Consider the following 14,559-nt stretch of genomic DNA (forward strand, 5'->3'; position numbering starts at 1 on the left):
AGAAATTACATAATTAAATGTTATTCTCTCCTTGAGACCTGTGCCTGCTTCAAGGTACAGGAGAGATCACACTCACCAGAATTCAGGGCTTTGTCACCTGTTTTCTGAGCAGGGTTTCCCTTCAGAGGAGGGAATCCACCTCTCTCCCTGCCTCTTCCTCCTCTCTTATCTCAGTCACTTCTCAACTGCAGTTATGGGAAAATACTGACTAAACTCTCCTCAAAATCCCTTGCTTCTCTTTTAAAACTCATTAATCCGTCCTAGGTTCACCCTACAGAGGAGGAAACTGCTTTAACATCCCGCAGGGAGCCTGCACTCCTCCTGTTGGGGGAACCAGTTCTTTCAGTAAGAGAAGGGCAGTTGAGGGTGGAAGAGATACCAGTGCCATGAAGACTACTTTACATTGGATCAGAAAACAAAAGAAAACTGTTTTCTTGGTCATGAAAAGGAAAGGGTTCTTCAGGCTTCATTTACAGATTAATGGCACAAATTAAACCAACAGTAAACTATGCTTAACACTATAGAACTTATATTTCAAGCCCATTAAACAAAAATGTTTGGAAATCAATGAAAAAGAATAGAGATGTATCAAGGTTCAAATCTGAAGTGTTCTTCCAGGTGGTAAAAACACTCTTTGCACACTCCCGCGTGGGGGGGTGTCCCTATGTTTGTGGGGGGGGTGTCCTTATTTGGGGGTGTCCCTATATTTAGGGGTGTCCTTATTTTGGGCGTGTCCCTATTTTGGGGGGCCTGTCCCTATGTTTGGGGGTGTCCCTATTTTGGGGCTGTCCCTATTTTAGGGCTGTCCCTTTCCCATTGGGTTTGTCCCTATTTTTAGGGGTATCCCTATTTTGGGGGGCCGTCCTTATTTTTGGGGGTGTCCCTCTTTTTGGGGGTCTCTCTATTTTTGGGGAGCTGTCCCTATTTTTGGGGCTGTCCCTATTTTTGGGGGTCTCTATTTTTAGGGAGCTGTCCCTATGTTGGGGGGTGCCCCAATTTTGGGGAGGTTTCTCTGTTTTTGGGGGTGCCTTATTCCCATTGAGGGGGTCCCATTTTTTGGGGGTGTCCCTATTTCTGAGGGGGTCCCTAATTTTGGGGGGTGCTGTCCCTCCCCCATTTGGGCTGTCCCTATTTTCGGGGTGCTCTCCCTATATTTGGGGTGTATCCCTATATTTGGGGGTGTCCATCCCTATTTTTGGGGCTGTCCATCCCTATTTTCAGGTGTCCATCCCTATATTTGGGGGTGCCCCTTTCCCGAAGGCCCTGTCCCTGTTTTTGGGGGTGCTGTCCCCATATTTGGGGGTGTGTCCCTGATGATGGGGGTGTCCCTATTTTTGGGAGTGCCATCCCTATATTTGGGGGTGTCCCTATTTTTTGGGGGTGCCATCCCTATTTTCGGGGGTGTATCCCCATATTTGGCGGTGCCATCCCTATATTTGGGGGTGTCGCTATTTTTTTGGGGGGGGTATCCCTATTTTTTGGGGTGTCCCTTTCCCATTTGGGGTCTCCCTCTATTGGGGGCTCGGTCCCGTTTCCCGGGGGGCTCTCACGCGGGCAGGGGGGGTGTCCCGAGTCTCTCCTGCCGCTCCCGGGGCTGATCCCGGGGTTGATCCCGGTGGTTCCCGGGTCTGTCCCGGTGGTTCCCGGTGATTCCCGGTGTGTCCCGGCTCTGTCCCGGTGTTTCCCGGGGGTTTTGGGGTTTTGGGGGATTTGGGGGAATTTGGGGAGCGTGAGGAGGGGTTGGGGAGGGACTGGGGGGTTCTGGGCGGATTTGAGGTGGATTTGGGGAGTTTTGGGGGTGTCTGGGAGAGGTTTTGGGGATTATTTGGGTGCGTTTGGGGAGGTTTTGGGTGGATTTGAGGAGTTTTGGGGGGATTTGGGGATGTTTTGGGTGGATAGGGAGATATTTTGGGAGGATTTGGGGATGTTTTGGATGAATTTAGGAAGGTTTGGGCAGATTTGGGGATATTTGGGTGGATTTAGAGTGTTTAGGGGTGTCTGGGAGAGGTTTTGGGCGTATTTGGGGATATTTGAATGGATTTCGGAATATTTGAGTGAATTTAGGGATGTTTGGGGCAGAATTGTGGATATTTTGGGAGGATTTGGGGAGGTGTTGAGTGGATTTTCGGATGTTTGAGCAGATTTGGGGATGTTTCGGATGAGTTTAGAAAGGTTTGAGCGGATTTGGGGGTGTTTTGGGCGCCTGCCTCGCTCTCCCATTGGCCGAATTCCACAGGGGCGGGCCCACCTCTCCCATCCCGCCCCGCCATTGGCCGCGGCGCGGGCGCTGCTTTCCGCGCGGCGGATTGAAGGCGCGCGGGACAAGATGGCAGCGCCCCCGGAGCCGCTCTCGCGGGGCTCACGGCTGCCGGTGGGCCGGGCCCAGGAGAAGCGGGCCCCTTCCGAGGGGCCGCCCGCGGCCCCTCCCCAGCAGGTGCGGAGCGCTCCCCGCGCGGGCCCGGCCCGGCCCTGCCCGCGCCTGACGCCGTTTGTCCCCTGACAGAAACGATCGCGGACCGGGCTCGGGCGCGGAGATGCCAAGGCCGCGCCCAAGGCCCCGCTCAGGGCCCCGCTGCGAACGCTGGGCCGCGACGCGGCCGCTGGGGAGAACGGTACCGGCGGAACCGGGAGGCAAAAGTGGAGAGCGGGGCAAATAAAGGGGGCTTGGGGGGATTTGAGGGGATTTTGGGGCTGAAAAAGGGGATTCGGGGGCATTTGGGGCTATTAAAGGGGATTTGGGGGCATTGAGAGGGGCTCTGGGGCAGTTAAAGGGGATTTGGGAAGGTTTAAAGGGGATTTGGGGGATTTAATGGGAATTTGGGGGATTTAATGGGGGTCTGGGGGCATTTATTGGGGGCTCAGGGCAGGTAAAGGGGGCTTGGGGGTATTTAATGGGAGTCTGGGGGCATTTGGGGCAATTGAAGGGGGTTTGGGGGGGTTACAGGGGGCTTTGGGGCAGGTAAAGGGGAATTTAAGAGATTTAGTGTGGATTTGGGGCAGTTAAAGTGGATTTTGGGGCTTTAGAGGGGGCCTGGTGGGATTTGGGGCAACTGGAGGGGATTTGGGGGCAGTTCAAGGGGATTTGGGGGGATTTAATGGGGGTCTGGGGGAGTTAATGGGACTTTGGGGGGTTTAGAGGGGATTTGGGGGGATTTAGAGGCGTTCTGGGGTAATTTAAGGGGATTTGGGGGGATTTAATGGGGATTTGGGGCAGTTAATGGGGATTTGGGGAGGGTCAGTGTGACCTGGGGGTGTCAAGGGGATCAAACCCCCCCAATGTCCCCCCAATGTCCCCAGATGGCCCTTGCGAGGCGGCGTCGGTGGCGGCTGCTCCTCGGGCTGGTGAGACCTGAGACCCCTCCCAGTGTCCCCAACCCCCCCCCCGTCCAGGTTTAGAGCAAGTTTGGGGAAGAATCCCCCCAAAGGAGCTCCGGTGGGAAAAGCAGATCCAATCGGCCCCTCCCCCCTCAACTGGTCCGGGAGGAAAGAAAAACACCTCCTTGGAGAAAGGTGGAAAAAAACCCTGTTTATTAAACAATAAGGCCAAAACAGTATCAAAACAATGAGACCCCTTGCCACTCTAAAAGAGATGACAAACTGAGAAAACCCCAGGTTCAAGCAGCAGCTCACTCAGTCTCTGATCAGTCTCTCAGTGCTGGAATTGTCGCAGGCCAGGGCCGGCCCGGTGGGCCACAGCTGCAGCTGCCGGTGCTCCCCTGGGTGTTCAGTCCAGAGCAGTTCCAAGAGGTCCAAAGAAAAGGGAAAAAAAAAAACAGTCCAGGGAACTTCTTTGCCTCAGCTAGCTAACACTAACTAAAAAGCAAAAAAAGAGCTCTCTGTCCCGCTGTCTGTCCGCAGACAACACAGTCAGGAGCAGGAATGTGGGGGAGTGAGCGCAGTGTCTGAAAACAAACTGCTGCTTCTCTCCCCCTTCACTCTCTGTAACACTCTTAAAGGTACAAAACTTATTATTATTCAACATAAACAGAATGAGACGATTGGGGATAAAAGCATCATATAGTCAACCCAGGACACCCCCCAATGTCCTCAGTGTCCCCAGGGCCACCTCTCTCCTGTCCCCAGTGTCCCCAGGTCCCTCTCCCATGCCCCAGGATCCCCTCCTGGTGTCCCCTTTGGCACCCCCTCAATGTCCCCAGGGCCACCCCTCCTGATGTCTCCAGTCCCTTTCCCAGTGTCCCCAGCACCTCACGGCTCCAATGTCCCCTCCAATGTCCCCAGGCCCTTTCCTGATGTCCCCAAAGCTCCCCTTTGATGTCCCCACCCCCCTTCTGATGTCCCCAGGACCCCATGGCCCCAAGTTCCTCTGGGTGTCCCCCTCCCCTCCAGATGTCCCCTCTCCCCTTCCCTTTGTCCCCACCCCCCCTCCCAATGTCCCCAAGCCCCTCTGGATGTCCCCAAGCCCTGTCAATGTCCCCGATGTCCCCAGGCTCCGTCACCAGCATGAGCTCCAAGGGCGCCTCCAAGCGGCCGCCGTGGGACCTGCGGGGGCAGCTCGGGGACCTGCGGGAGGCGCTGGGCCAGGCCCAGGAGCAGCTGCAGGGGCTGGACAGCGAGAAACGGGAGCTGGAGAGCGGCAACCGGCAGCTGAGGGAGCGGCTGGAGCGGCTGGAGCGGCTGCAGAGGGAGCTGGGCGAGAGGGAGAGCAGAGAGAGCAGCCTGTGCACCCAGATCAGGTGAGAAATGGGCCCAAATCCATCAAAAACCGCCCCTAAATCCATCAAAACCTGCCCCAAACCCACCCACATCCCCCTGCAGAGGGAGCTGAGCGAGAGGGAGAGCAGAGAGAGCAGCCTGTGCACCTGGGTCGGGTGAGAAACGGGGAAAAATGCACCAAAAACTGCCCCTAAATCTGCTTAAACCTGCACCAAATCCATCAAAAACTGCACCTAAATCTGCTTAAACCTGCCCCAAATCTGCTTAAACCTGCCCCAAATCCATCTAAACTGCCCCAAATCCATCAAAACCTGCCCCAAATCCATCCACATCCCCTGCTGAGGGAGCTGGGCGAGAGGGAGAGCAGCCTGTGCACCCGGGTCGGGTGAGAAACGGGGAAAAATGTACCCAAATCTGCTTAAAATCCACTTAAAACTACTTTAAGTCCATCCAAACTGCCCCAAAATCCTGAAAAACTGCCCCAAAATCCATCAAAACCTGACCAAAATCCATCAAACTGCCCCAAACCCACCCACATCCCCCTGCTGAGGGAGCTGGGAGAGAGCAGAGCAGCCTGTGCACCCGGGTTGGGTGAGAAACGGGGAAAATGTACCTAAATCCTCTTAAAATCCACTGAAACCTGCCCCAAACCCATCGAAACTGCCCCAAATCCATCAAAACCTGACCAAAATCCATTCAAACCCGACCAAGATCCATCAAAACTTCTCAAAAATCCATCCAAATGGCCCCAAAATCCACCAAAACCTGGGAAAAATCCATCCAAATTGCCCCAAAAGCCACCAAAAACTGCACCTAAATCCACAAAAACTGCCCCAAATCCATCAAAAACTGCCCCAAATCCATCAAAAACTTACCCCAAAATCCACCAAAAGCTGCCCGAAAGGGTTCTGAGGGAATTTTGGGGATCTTGAGGGAGTTAAAATTCCATAAATTCCTCCTAAACCCCTGAAGTTTCCCATAATTCTCTCAGAATCCTCCTGAAAATCCCTCAAAACCCCTCAAAACCCCTCACAATCCCCAAAATTCCCTCAGAACCCTTCTGAAAATCCTTGATATTATCATGAATCCCCTCAAAACCCCTGAAGATCCTCAAAATTCCTTCAGACCCTTCCAAAAATCCCTGATATTTGCCTGAATCCCCTCATTACCCTTCACAACCCCCAAAATTCCCTCAGAACCCTTCTGTAAATCCATGAAATTTGCCTGAATTGCTCCAAAACGCCTCAAGATCCCCAAAATTCCCTCAGAACCCTTCAGGAAATCCCTGAAAATCCCTCAGATCCCCTCACGATCTGTAAAACTCCCTCAGAACCCTCCTGGACATTGCTCAAAATCCCCGAATTACCCCAAAACTCCTCAAGAAACTCACCCAAAACACCTCAAACTCCTCTAAAATCCGGGATTCTCCAGTTTTATGGGATTATTGTTTCCGTGGAGCTGGAGGTGTCTCAGTGCCCTGAGGAGCTGCAGCAGAGCCGGGGCTCAAACTCCCTCAAGATCCCCAAAATTCCCTCAGAACCCTTTGGAAAATTCCCCAAATCCCCTCAAGAAACTCACCCAAAACACTCCCAAATTCCCTGAAATCTGGGATTCCTCGATTTTCTGGGATTATCATTTCTTTGGAGCAGCTCCCTGGAGCTGGAGGTGTCTCAGTGCCGTAAGGAGCTGCAGCAGATCCGGGGCCGGGTGGAGGCCCTGGAGGCCGAGGAGCGGCGGCTGCAGGCGCAGGAGCAGCAGTGGCGGCAGGAGAGGGACGAGGCCCTGGGCCGGGCACAGGAGCTGGCGGAGCAGCTGGAGAACGCCAGGGTAGGGCCTGGAATTCCTGAGAAATCCCTGAAAAATGGGAATTTGGAGCTGTTTTGGTGCTCTCTGATCGGGGATCCATTGTGGGGGGTGGTAAAAAATGGCGGGGAGCTGTGAGGGGAAATCCACCAGGGGGCGCCAAAAAGGGCGGGAAAATGAGGGATTGGCCCTAAAATTGCTCTGGAAGTGCCTTGAAATGTGGGGGAAATGGGAATTGTCACCAATCCAGCTGCTTCTGTCTCCAAAATCCCTCAAGAGTTCTTAAAAATGTGTAAAAACTTGGGATTTTGGAGCTGTTTTGGTGCTCTCTGATCGGGGATCCATTGTGGGGGGTGGTAAAAAATGGCGGGGAGCTGTGAGGGGAAAATCCACCAGGGGGCGCCAAAAAGGGCGGGAAAATGAGGAGTTGGCACCAATTTGGGCTTTTTTACACCAAAATCACTCTGAAAGTGCCTTGTAAAATGGGAATTTTCACCAATCCAGCTCCTTGTGTCCCCAAAATCCCTCAAGGTTTCCTGAAAATGTGCAAAAACCTGGGATTTTGGAGCTGTTTTGTTGCTCTCTGGTCTGAGATCCTCTGGGCAGAAAAATGGCGGGGAGCTGTGAGGGGAAAATCCGCCAGGGATGCCAAAAAGGGCGGGAAAATGAGGGGTTGGCAACAATTTGGGATTTTTTGGCACCAAAATCGCTCTGAAAATGCCTTGAAATGTGGGAAAATGGGATTTTTTTACCAATCCGGCTACTTCTGTCTCCAAAATCCCTCAAGGGTTCTTGAAAATGTGCAAAAACTTGGGATTTTGGAGCTGTTTTGTTGCTCTCTGGCCTGAAATCTGCCAGGGGCACTAAAAAAAGGCGGGGAAATGAGGGGTTTGTGCCAGTTCCGGCTTTCTTGGCGTCAAAATCCTTCAGGGGAACCTCAAAACTTGTTAAAAATGGGAATTTTCACCATTTCAGCTGCTTTTGCACCCAAAATCCCTCAGGGAGTGCTTCAGAATCCACAAAAACTCAGGAATTTGGAGATGTTTTGTTGCTCTGAGGGGCCAGAAAAATGCAGGAAAATGTGGGATTTACGCCAATTTTGGCTTTCTTGGTGTGGGAGTCCCCCAGGGAGTGCCTCAAAATTTGAGAAAAATCAGAATTTTCACCAATTCAGCTGCTTTTGCACTCAGAATCCCTCAGGGGATGCTTCAAAATGCACAAAAACCCAGGAATTTGGAGCCATTTTGTTGCTCTAGAGGCCCCAGAAAACAGCAGGAAAATGAGGGTTTGTGGCAATTCCGGCTTTTTGGTGTCAAAAATTCTTCAGAAGACTCCTCACAATGTGGTAAAAATGTGAATTTTCACCAATTCAGCTGCTTTTGCTACGAAAATCCTTCAGGGTGCTTCAAAGTTATTGAAAAACTGGGATTTTCGAGCTGTACAGTCACTGTCCAGGCTGAAGGCCACCTGAAGTGCCTGAAAAAGTTGGAAAAATGAGGGGTTTGTGTCAATTCTGGATTATTTGGTGTCAAAATTTCTCAGAAAGTGCCTAAAAATATGGGGAAATTGTGAAAAATGGGAATTTTCGACAACTCAACTGATTTTGCACCCAAAATCCCTCAGGGTGTTCAAAATGTGGGAGGAAAAAAAATGGGAATTTGAATCATTTTTGCTGAGTTTCAACTTGAAATCTGCGACAAAAAAAGGCTGGAAAATGAGGGCTTTGCGGGGATTGTGGTGAAACCCCTCAGAAATTACCTCAAAATATGGGAATTTTAACCTCAAATTCCTTGGAGAATGCCAGAAAATCTGCAAAACATGAGGAAAATTAGGGTTTTATTGCAAGTTTCTCTCTCCTGAGCAGCTGAAAAGGCTCAGAAGTGAGGGGGCAATGTGGGTGCAAAATGTTGGGGGGAAAAAAAAGGGAATTTGAATCATTTTTGCTGCGTTTCAACTCGGAATCCGCTAGGGGGCGCCAGGAAAAAAGGCGGGAAAATGAGGGGTTGTGGCGAAACCCCTCAGAAAACGCCTCAAAACGTGGAAATTTTAACCCCAAATTCCTTGGAGAATGTCAGAAAACCTGTAAAATATGAGGAAAACCGGGATTTTTTGCACGTTTCTCTAGTGAGCAGCTGAGAATGCTCAAAAGTGAGTGGGGAATTGGGGATTTTGAGGGTTTTTTTGCAGAAGGCTCAGAAGTGAGTGGCAATAAGGGAATTTTCAGGTTTTTTTGCAGAAGGCCCAGCAGCGAGTGGGAATAAGGGAGTTTTCAGGTTTTTTGCCAAAGGCTCAGAAGTGATGGGTGAATTGGGAATTTTCAAGTTTTTTTGCAGAAGGCCCAGCAGCAAGCGGCAATAAGGGAATTTTCAGGTTTTTGAAAAAGGCTCAGCAGCAAGGGGGAAATTGGGAATTTTCAGGGTTTTTTTGCAGAAGGCTCAGCAGCAAGGGGGAAATTGGGAATTTTCAGGTTTTTTGCAGAAGGCTCAGCAGCGAGCAGCCTTAAGGGAATTTTCAGGGTTTTTACAGAAGGCCCATCAGTGCGTGTCCATTAGTGAATTTTCAGGTATTTTCACAGAAGGCCAGCATCCCCAAAAATCCCCAAAAATGGGAGAAAAATCCCGAAATGGGAGAAAAATCCCCAAAATGGGAGAAAAATCCCAAAAAATGGGGCTGGGACACAAAAATTTGGGGGGAAAAACCCCAAAAATGGGGAGGAGATCCCAAAATTGGGGAGAAATCCCCCAAAAATGGGAAGGGAAGGAAAATGGGGAGAAAACCCCAAAATGGGAGAAAAATCCCAAAAAATTGGGGTGAAAAATCCCAAAAGTGGGAAAGGGAACAAAAATGGGGAGAAAACCCCCAAAAATGGGGCTGGGACACAAAAAATTGGGGAGAAAAATCCAAAAAGGGTCCCGGACCCCAAAAATTGGGTTAAAAAAACCCCAAAAGTGGTCCCAGACCACCAAAATTGGGTTTAAAAACCCGAAAAAATTATCCCGGACCCCAAAAATTTGGTTAAAAAACCCCAAAAATTGGGCTAAAAAACCCAAAAAATATGCCAGACCCCAAAAATTGGGTTAAAAAACCCCAAAAAGGGTCCTCGATCCCTAAAATTGGGTTTAAAAACCCCAAAAATTTGGTTAAAAACCCCCCAAAATTATTCCAGACCCCAAAAATTGGGATAAAAAACCCCAAAAAATTTGGTCCAAAAACCCCAAAAATGATCCCAGACCCCAAAAATTGGGTTAAAAATCCCCAAAAAAGGTCCTGGACCTCAAAAATTGGGTTAAAACCAAATTTTTTGGGTTAAAACCCAAATATTTCACTCAAAAAAATTCCCCCAAAAAATCCCCCGAAATTGCCAAAAAATGCCCCCAAAATCCACCCAGAAAATCTCCCAAAATTCACCCAAAAATCAAAAAAAATTCACCCAAAAAATCCCCCAAAAATCACTAAAATGTGCCTGAAAATTGGCTCAAGAATTCCAAAATTTCAGCCCAAAAATCGCCAAAATTCACCAAAAAATCCCAAATATTTCACCCCAAAAATCCCAAAAATTTCACCCCAAAAATCCCAAAAATTCACCCAAAAATTTCACCTCAAAAATACCAAAAATTTCACCCGAAAAATGCCCCATAAAATCCCCACAATTCTCCCCAAAAAATCCCCCAAAATTGCCAAAAAATCCCCCCAAAGCAACAAAATATACCTAAAATATGAGACCAAAATCCACCCAGAAAGTCTCCCAAAATTCACCCCAAAAATCCCCCAAATTCACCCAATAATGCCAAATATTTCACTCCAAAAATCGCCAAAATTCACCAAAAAATCCCAAATATTTCACCCGAAAAATCGCCAAAATTCACCCAAAAATCACAAAAATTTCACCCCAAAAATCCCCAAAATTCACCCCAAAATTTTAAATAATTATCCAAAAAATTCCCCAAAATATCCCCCAAAACATTCACCAAAAAAAAAACCCAAAAATTCCCAAAAAAAACCCCCAAAAATTCTCTCAAAAATCCCCCCCAAAAAAACCCCAAAATGTGCCCCAAAATTCACCCAAAAATTCCAAAAATTTCACTCCAAAAATCGCCAAAATTCACCAAAAAATCCCAAATATTTCACCCCAAAAATCCCAAAAATTTCACCCCAAAAATCCCAAAAATTCACCCAAAAATCCCAAAAATTTCACCCCAAAAATCCCAAAAATTTCACCCGAAAAATGCCCCATAAAATCCCCACAATTCTCCCCAAAAAATCCCCCAATAAGCAACAAAATATACCTAAAATGTGCCCCCAAAATCCACCCAGTAAAATCCTCCTAAAATTCACCCAAAAAATCCCAAAAATTTCACCTGAAAAATCCCCAATAAAATTCCCAAAAATTTCACCCCAAAAATCGCCAAAATTCACTAAAAAACCCCAAAAAATTCACCCGAAAAATCCCCCAAAAATCCACAAAATGTGCCCCAAAATTCACCAAAAATCCCCCAAATTCACCCAAAAATCCCAAATATTTCAGCCCAAAAATGGCCAAAATTCACAGAAAAATACTAAATATTTCACCCCAAAAATGGCCAAAATTCACCCAAAAATCCAAAAAATTTCACCCAAAAAATCCCCCAAAAATCCCCAAAATGTGCCCGAAATTTGACCCAAAAATTCCACCCCCAAAATCCCCCAAAAATCCCAAATATTTCAGCCCAAAATTCACCCAAAAATCCCAAATATTTCACCCCAAAAACGGCCAAAATTCACCAAAAAATCCAAAAAATTTCACCCGAAAAATCCCCCAAAAATCCACAAAATGTGCCCCAAAATTCACCCAAAAATTCCAAAATTTCAGCCCAAAAATCACCAAAATTCACCAAAAAATCCCAAATATTTCACCCGAAAAATTCCCCCCAAAAATCCCCCAAAATTGCCAAAAAATGCCCCCAAAATCCATGCAAAAAATCTCCCAAAATTCACCCAAAAAATCCCAAAAATTTCACCCCAAAATCACGAAAATTCACCAAAAAATCCCAAATATTTCAGCCCAAAATTCACCAAAAAAATCCCAAAAATTTCACCAGAAAAATCCCCCAAAAAATCCCCAAAATGTGCCCGAAAATTGACCCAAAAATTCCAAAAAATTTCACCCCAAAAATCCCCCAAATTCACCAAAAAATCCCAAATATTTCACCCCAAAAATCACCAAAATTCACCAAAAAATCATAAAAAATTCACCCCAAAAATCCCCAAAATTCACCCAAAAATTTTAAATAATTATCCAAAAAATTCCCCAAAATACCCCCCAAAACATTCACTGAAAAATCCCCCAAAAATCCCTAAAAAATGCTATTAAAAATCTTCCTAAAATCCAACAAATCCCATTTCAAACAACCCAAAAATCCCATTCAAAATTCCATTAAAAATCCCAAAAAACCCTCATAAAAATCCCAAAAAATCCCCCAAAATTCCTACAAAAACCCAAAAAAACTCCCCCAAAAATCGACAACAAATATAAAAAACTCCCCCAACAAATACAAAAAAATCCCTAAAAAATCACCCAAAAACCCTTAGAAAATCCCCAAAGCCCCCTCAAAAAATCCCATTAAAAATCCCCAAACCATCTCAAAAATACATCATAAAAATCCCAAAAAAAAACCCCATAAATCAAAAAAAAAAAATCCAAAAATCACCAAAAAATCCCTAAAAATCCCCAAAGCCCCCTCAAAAATCCCATTAAAAATCCCCCAAAAAATCTCAAAAATACCTCATAAAAATCCCCAAAAAATCCCAGAAAACCTCATAAAATCAACAAAAAATAACAAAAAATTCCCCAAAATATCACCAAAAAATCCCCCAAAAAATCCCTAAAAATCCCCAAAACCCCCTCAAAAAATCCCATTAAAAATCTCAAAAAAATCTCAAAAATACCTCAAAAATTCCCCAAAAAATCCCTAAAAAATCACCAAAGCCCCCTCAAAAAATCCCATTAAAAATCTCCAAAAAATCTCAAAAATATCCCAAAAAATCCCCCAAAATTCCCACACAAAAACCCCATTAAAATCCCCAAAAATACCCCATAAATCAACAAAAAATATCAAAAAATCCCCCAAAAAATCACCAAAAAATCCCTAAAAATCCCCAAAGCCCCCTCAAAAAATCTCATTCAAATCCCCCCCAAAAAAATCTCAAAAATACCTCATAAAAATCCCAAAAAATTCCCATAAAAATTCCCCAAAAGTTCCCATAAAAATCCTAAAAAAACCTCATAAAAATCCCCGAAAAATCCCCAAAAATCCCATGAAAATTCCCAAATCAATGAGATTTTCCTCACCCACTCCAGGTTGTCGCTGAGGATCCGTTTGCCCTGCAGGAGTTTCAGTTTCTTTGTCGGGAGCAGCGGCAGCCGCAGCACCGGGCCCAGCTCGGGGGGATCGGCCTCGGCCGGGCAGCGCAGCAGCCCCTCCTCCAGGGCGGCCCGCAGCTTCGGAGGCGAAAATCAAGGAAAAAATGGCAGTTTTGGACAAAATTGTGGAAAAAATTCTGAAATTTTGGGGTGGAATTTTTGCATTAAAATTAAAATAAAGTTCTGTGATTCCATGATTCTATCCACTGCATTCAGCTGGGGCTATTTTAGCAGCATTCCTTTGCTCCAAAAGTTCCCTCTTGCCCAGCTCCTGTGGCCTGAGGCTGCAGCTCCTTCAGCTCCTGGTGCTGAGCTGCTCATGCTGAACGAGACGACTCGGAGAGAAGAACACAGTCCATGCAATTCCTTCTGGGACACGGAGAGGGGAGGCTGTGCAAGCAGGAGCATTGTTTGCTGTGGCCTCCTCTCTGCCCTTCACGCCTTTCAGCGCTTTGAACCAGCCAAGAGCTTTCTCCAAGAGTGCAATGGAGCAGCTGTTCTGGCTCTCTCCAGTCTCTGCCCTTGCCTGGTTCTGTCCCTCTTGCTGTGCCCTCTGTTCCCCCAGGGCTCGCTGGCTGCTGCCCAGGACTGTGGCACTGGCACAGATCCAGTGCTCCAGAGCCTCCTTTCTGTGCCCTTGGACCTGCCTGGGCACAGCAGCCTTTTCCATCTGGAAGCTCCCCATGGACAGGGAGTGCCCAGCTCCGTTCCTTGCACAGCCTCCAGGAGCCCAGGGCTGCCATCTCCAGTCCCTGCTGGCACTGGGGGCTCCCAGGTGCCTCAGGCTGCTGTGACACCGCTGCACACGGGAGGGAAGAGGGGCAGGGGCTGTGCTCAAAGTCAGCTCCATCTGCTGCTGCTGCTGCTGCTGCTGCTGTGGGGTCATTTGTGCAGCCCTGGCCCAGAGTCAGGGATCAGATCCTGCCAGTCTCTTCCAGCCCTGGCTGCTCAGAGTTTGGGCTTTGGAGCCTCAGGCGGCCAAAGGCAGCTGCTGCTGGTCCCTCTGTGTGCCCGAGTTCAGCAGTGCTGCTCCATCAGTCTGTGCCCAGCAACGGGGAAAAGCCTCAGCCCTGCAGGGCCAGGAGCTGCCGGGCTCTCCCTGAGCAGCTCAGCCAGCAGGAAGGGAGCTGCTCCACACGAAACCAGGAGGAAAGGACATTCCTTTGATAGGACATGTTTTCTTCTGAAAGGAGAAAAAAGGAAAAAGCTAAAAAATAGGTAAATTGTAAAAGATAAGAACAAAATCCAAGTGTTAGTGAAAAAACATAACATAATAACATAGTGAAAAAAACAAAACATAAAGGCAAAGTTACATTCTTTGCATTAAGAGGTAAATGATCTTTTTGAAAAGAGAACTCAGTTATTTACATTGTAAATGTGCTGATGACATGGATCCATCTTTGTGACCTCAAAAGCCTCTTAAAAGATTTTGGGCTTTGTTTCCAACACTGGTATTTGAAATTGTAGTCAAAGCAAGAGGAAATTGCTTTCTGCCCTTCCAGCTCCAAGCAGGACTGGGAATGGAAGCTCTGTCAAACCCCAAATCCTTTAGAAGATGACCTTCCTACTCAGCCTGGAAACGAGCTGCACATTCCCTTTGAAACTGCCAGGGATTTCTTAGAGACTCAAAGTCCCACTGACAGCTTTTTGCTCTGGTTTGGAAGTGCAGAAGGGCAATTCTC

The 14,559-nt window shown here is 47.5% G+C and overlaps 1 protein-coding gene across 1 annotated transcript; it reads left to right on the forward strand.

Moving 5' to 3' along the window:
• Positions 1-2,326: 2,326 nt before the first annotated feature.
• LOC141727869 (uncharacterized) lies at positions 2,327-12,189 on the forward strand. The gene is made up of 5 exons (XM_074534152.1): positions 2,327-2,434; positions 2,504-2,612; positions 3,298-3,342; positions 4,448-4,694; positions 6,324-12,189. The coding sequence occupies exons 1-5, from the start codon at positions 2,327-2,329 to the stop codon at positions 6,613-6,615; spliced, it is 801 nt and encodes a 266-aa protein (XP_074390253.1). The 3' UTR covers positions 6,616-12,189.
• The last annotated feature ends 2,370 nt before the right edge of the window (positions 12,190-14,559 follow it).

This window comes from Zonotrichia albicollis, unplaced genomic scaffold (assembly GCF_047830755.1).
Source record: "Zonotrichia albicollis isolate bZonAlb1 unplaced genomic scaffold, bZonAlb1.hap1 Scaffold_257, whole genome shotgun sequence".
NCBI classification, from domain to species: Eukaryota; Metazoa; Chordata; class Aves; order Passeriformes; family Passerellidae; genus Zonotrichia; species Zonotrichia albicollis.

What these genes read in the sequence shown, in the direction of transcription:
- LOC141727869 (XM_074534152.1), top strand. Translation starts at nt 2,327, where the DNA reads ATGGCAGCGCCCCCGGAGCCGCTCTCGCGGGGCTCACGGCTGCCGGTG. An exon ending in GGCGGCTGCTCCTCGGGCTG is followed by an intron (nt 3,343 to 4,447) that starts GTGAGACCTGAG and finishes CGATGTCCCCAG; the next exon opens with GCTCCGTCACCAGCATGAGC. An exon ending in AGCCTGTGCACCCAGATCAG is followed by an intron (nt 4,695 to 6,323) that starts GTGAGAAATGGG and finishes TCTTTGGAGCAG; the next exon opens with CTCCCTGGAGCTGGAGGTGT.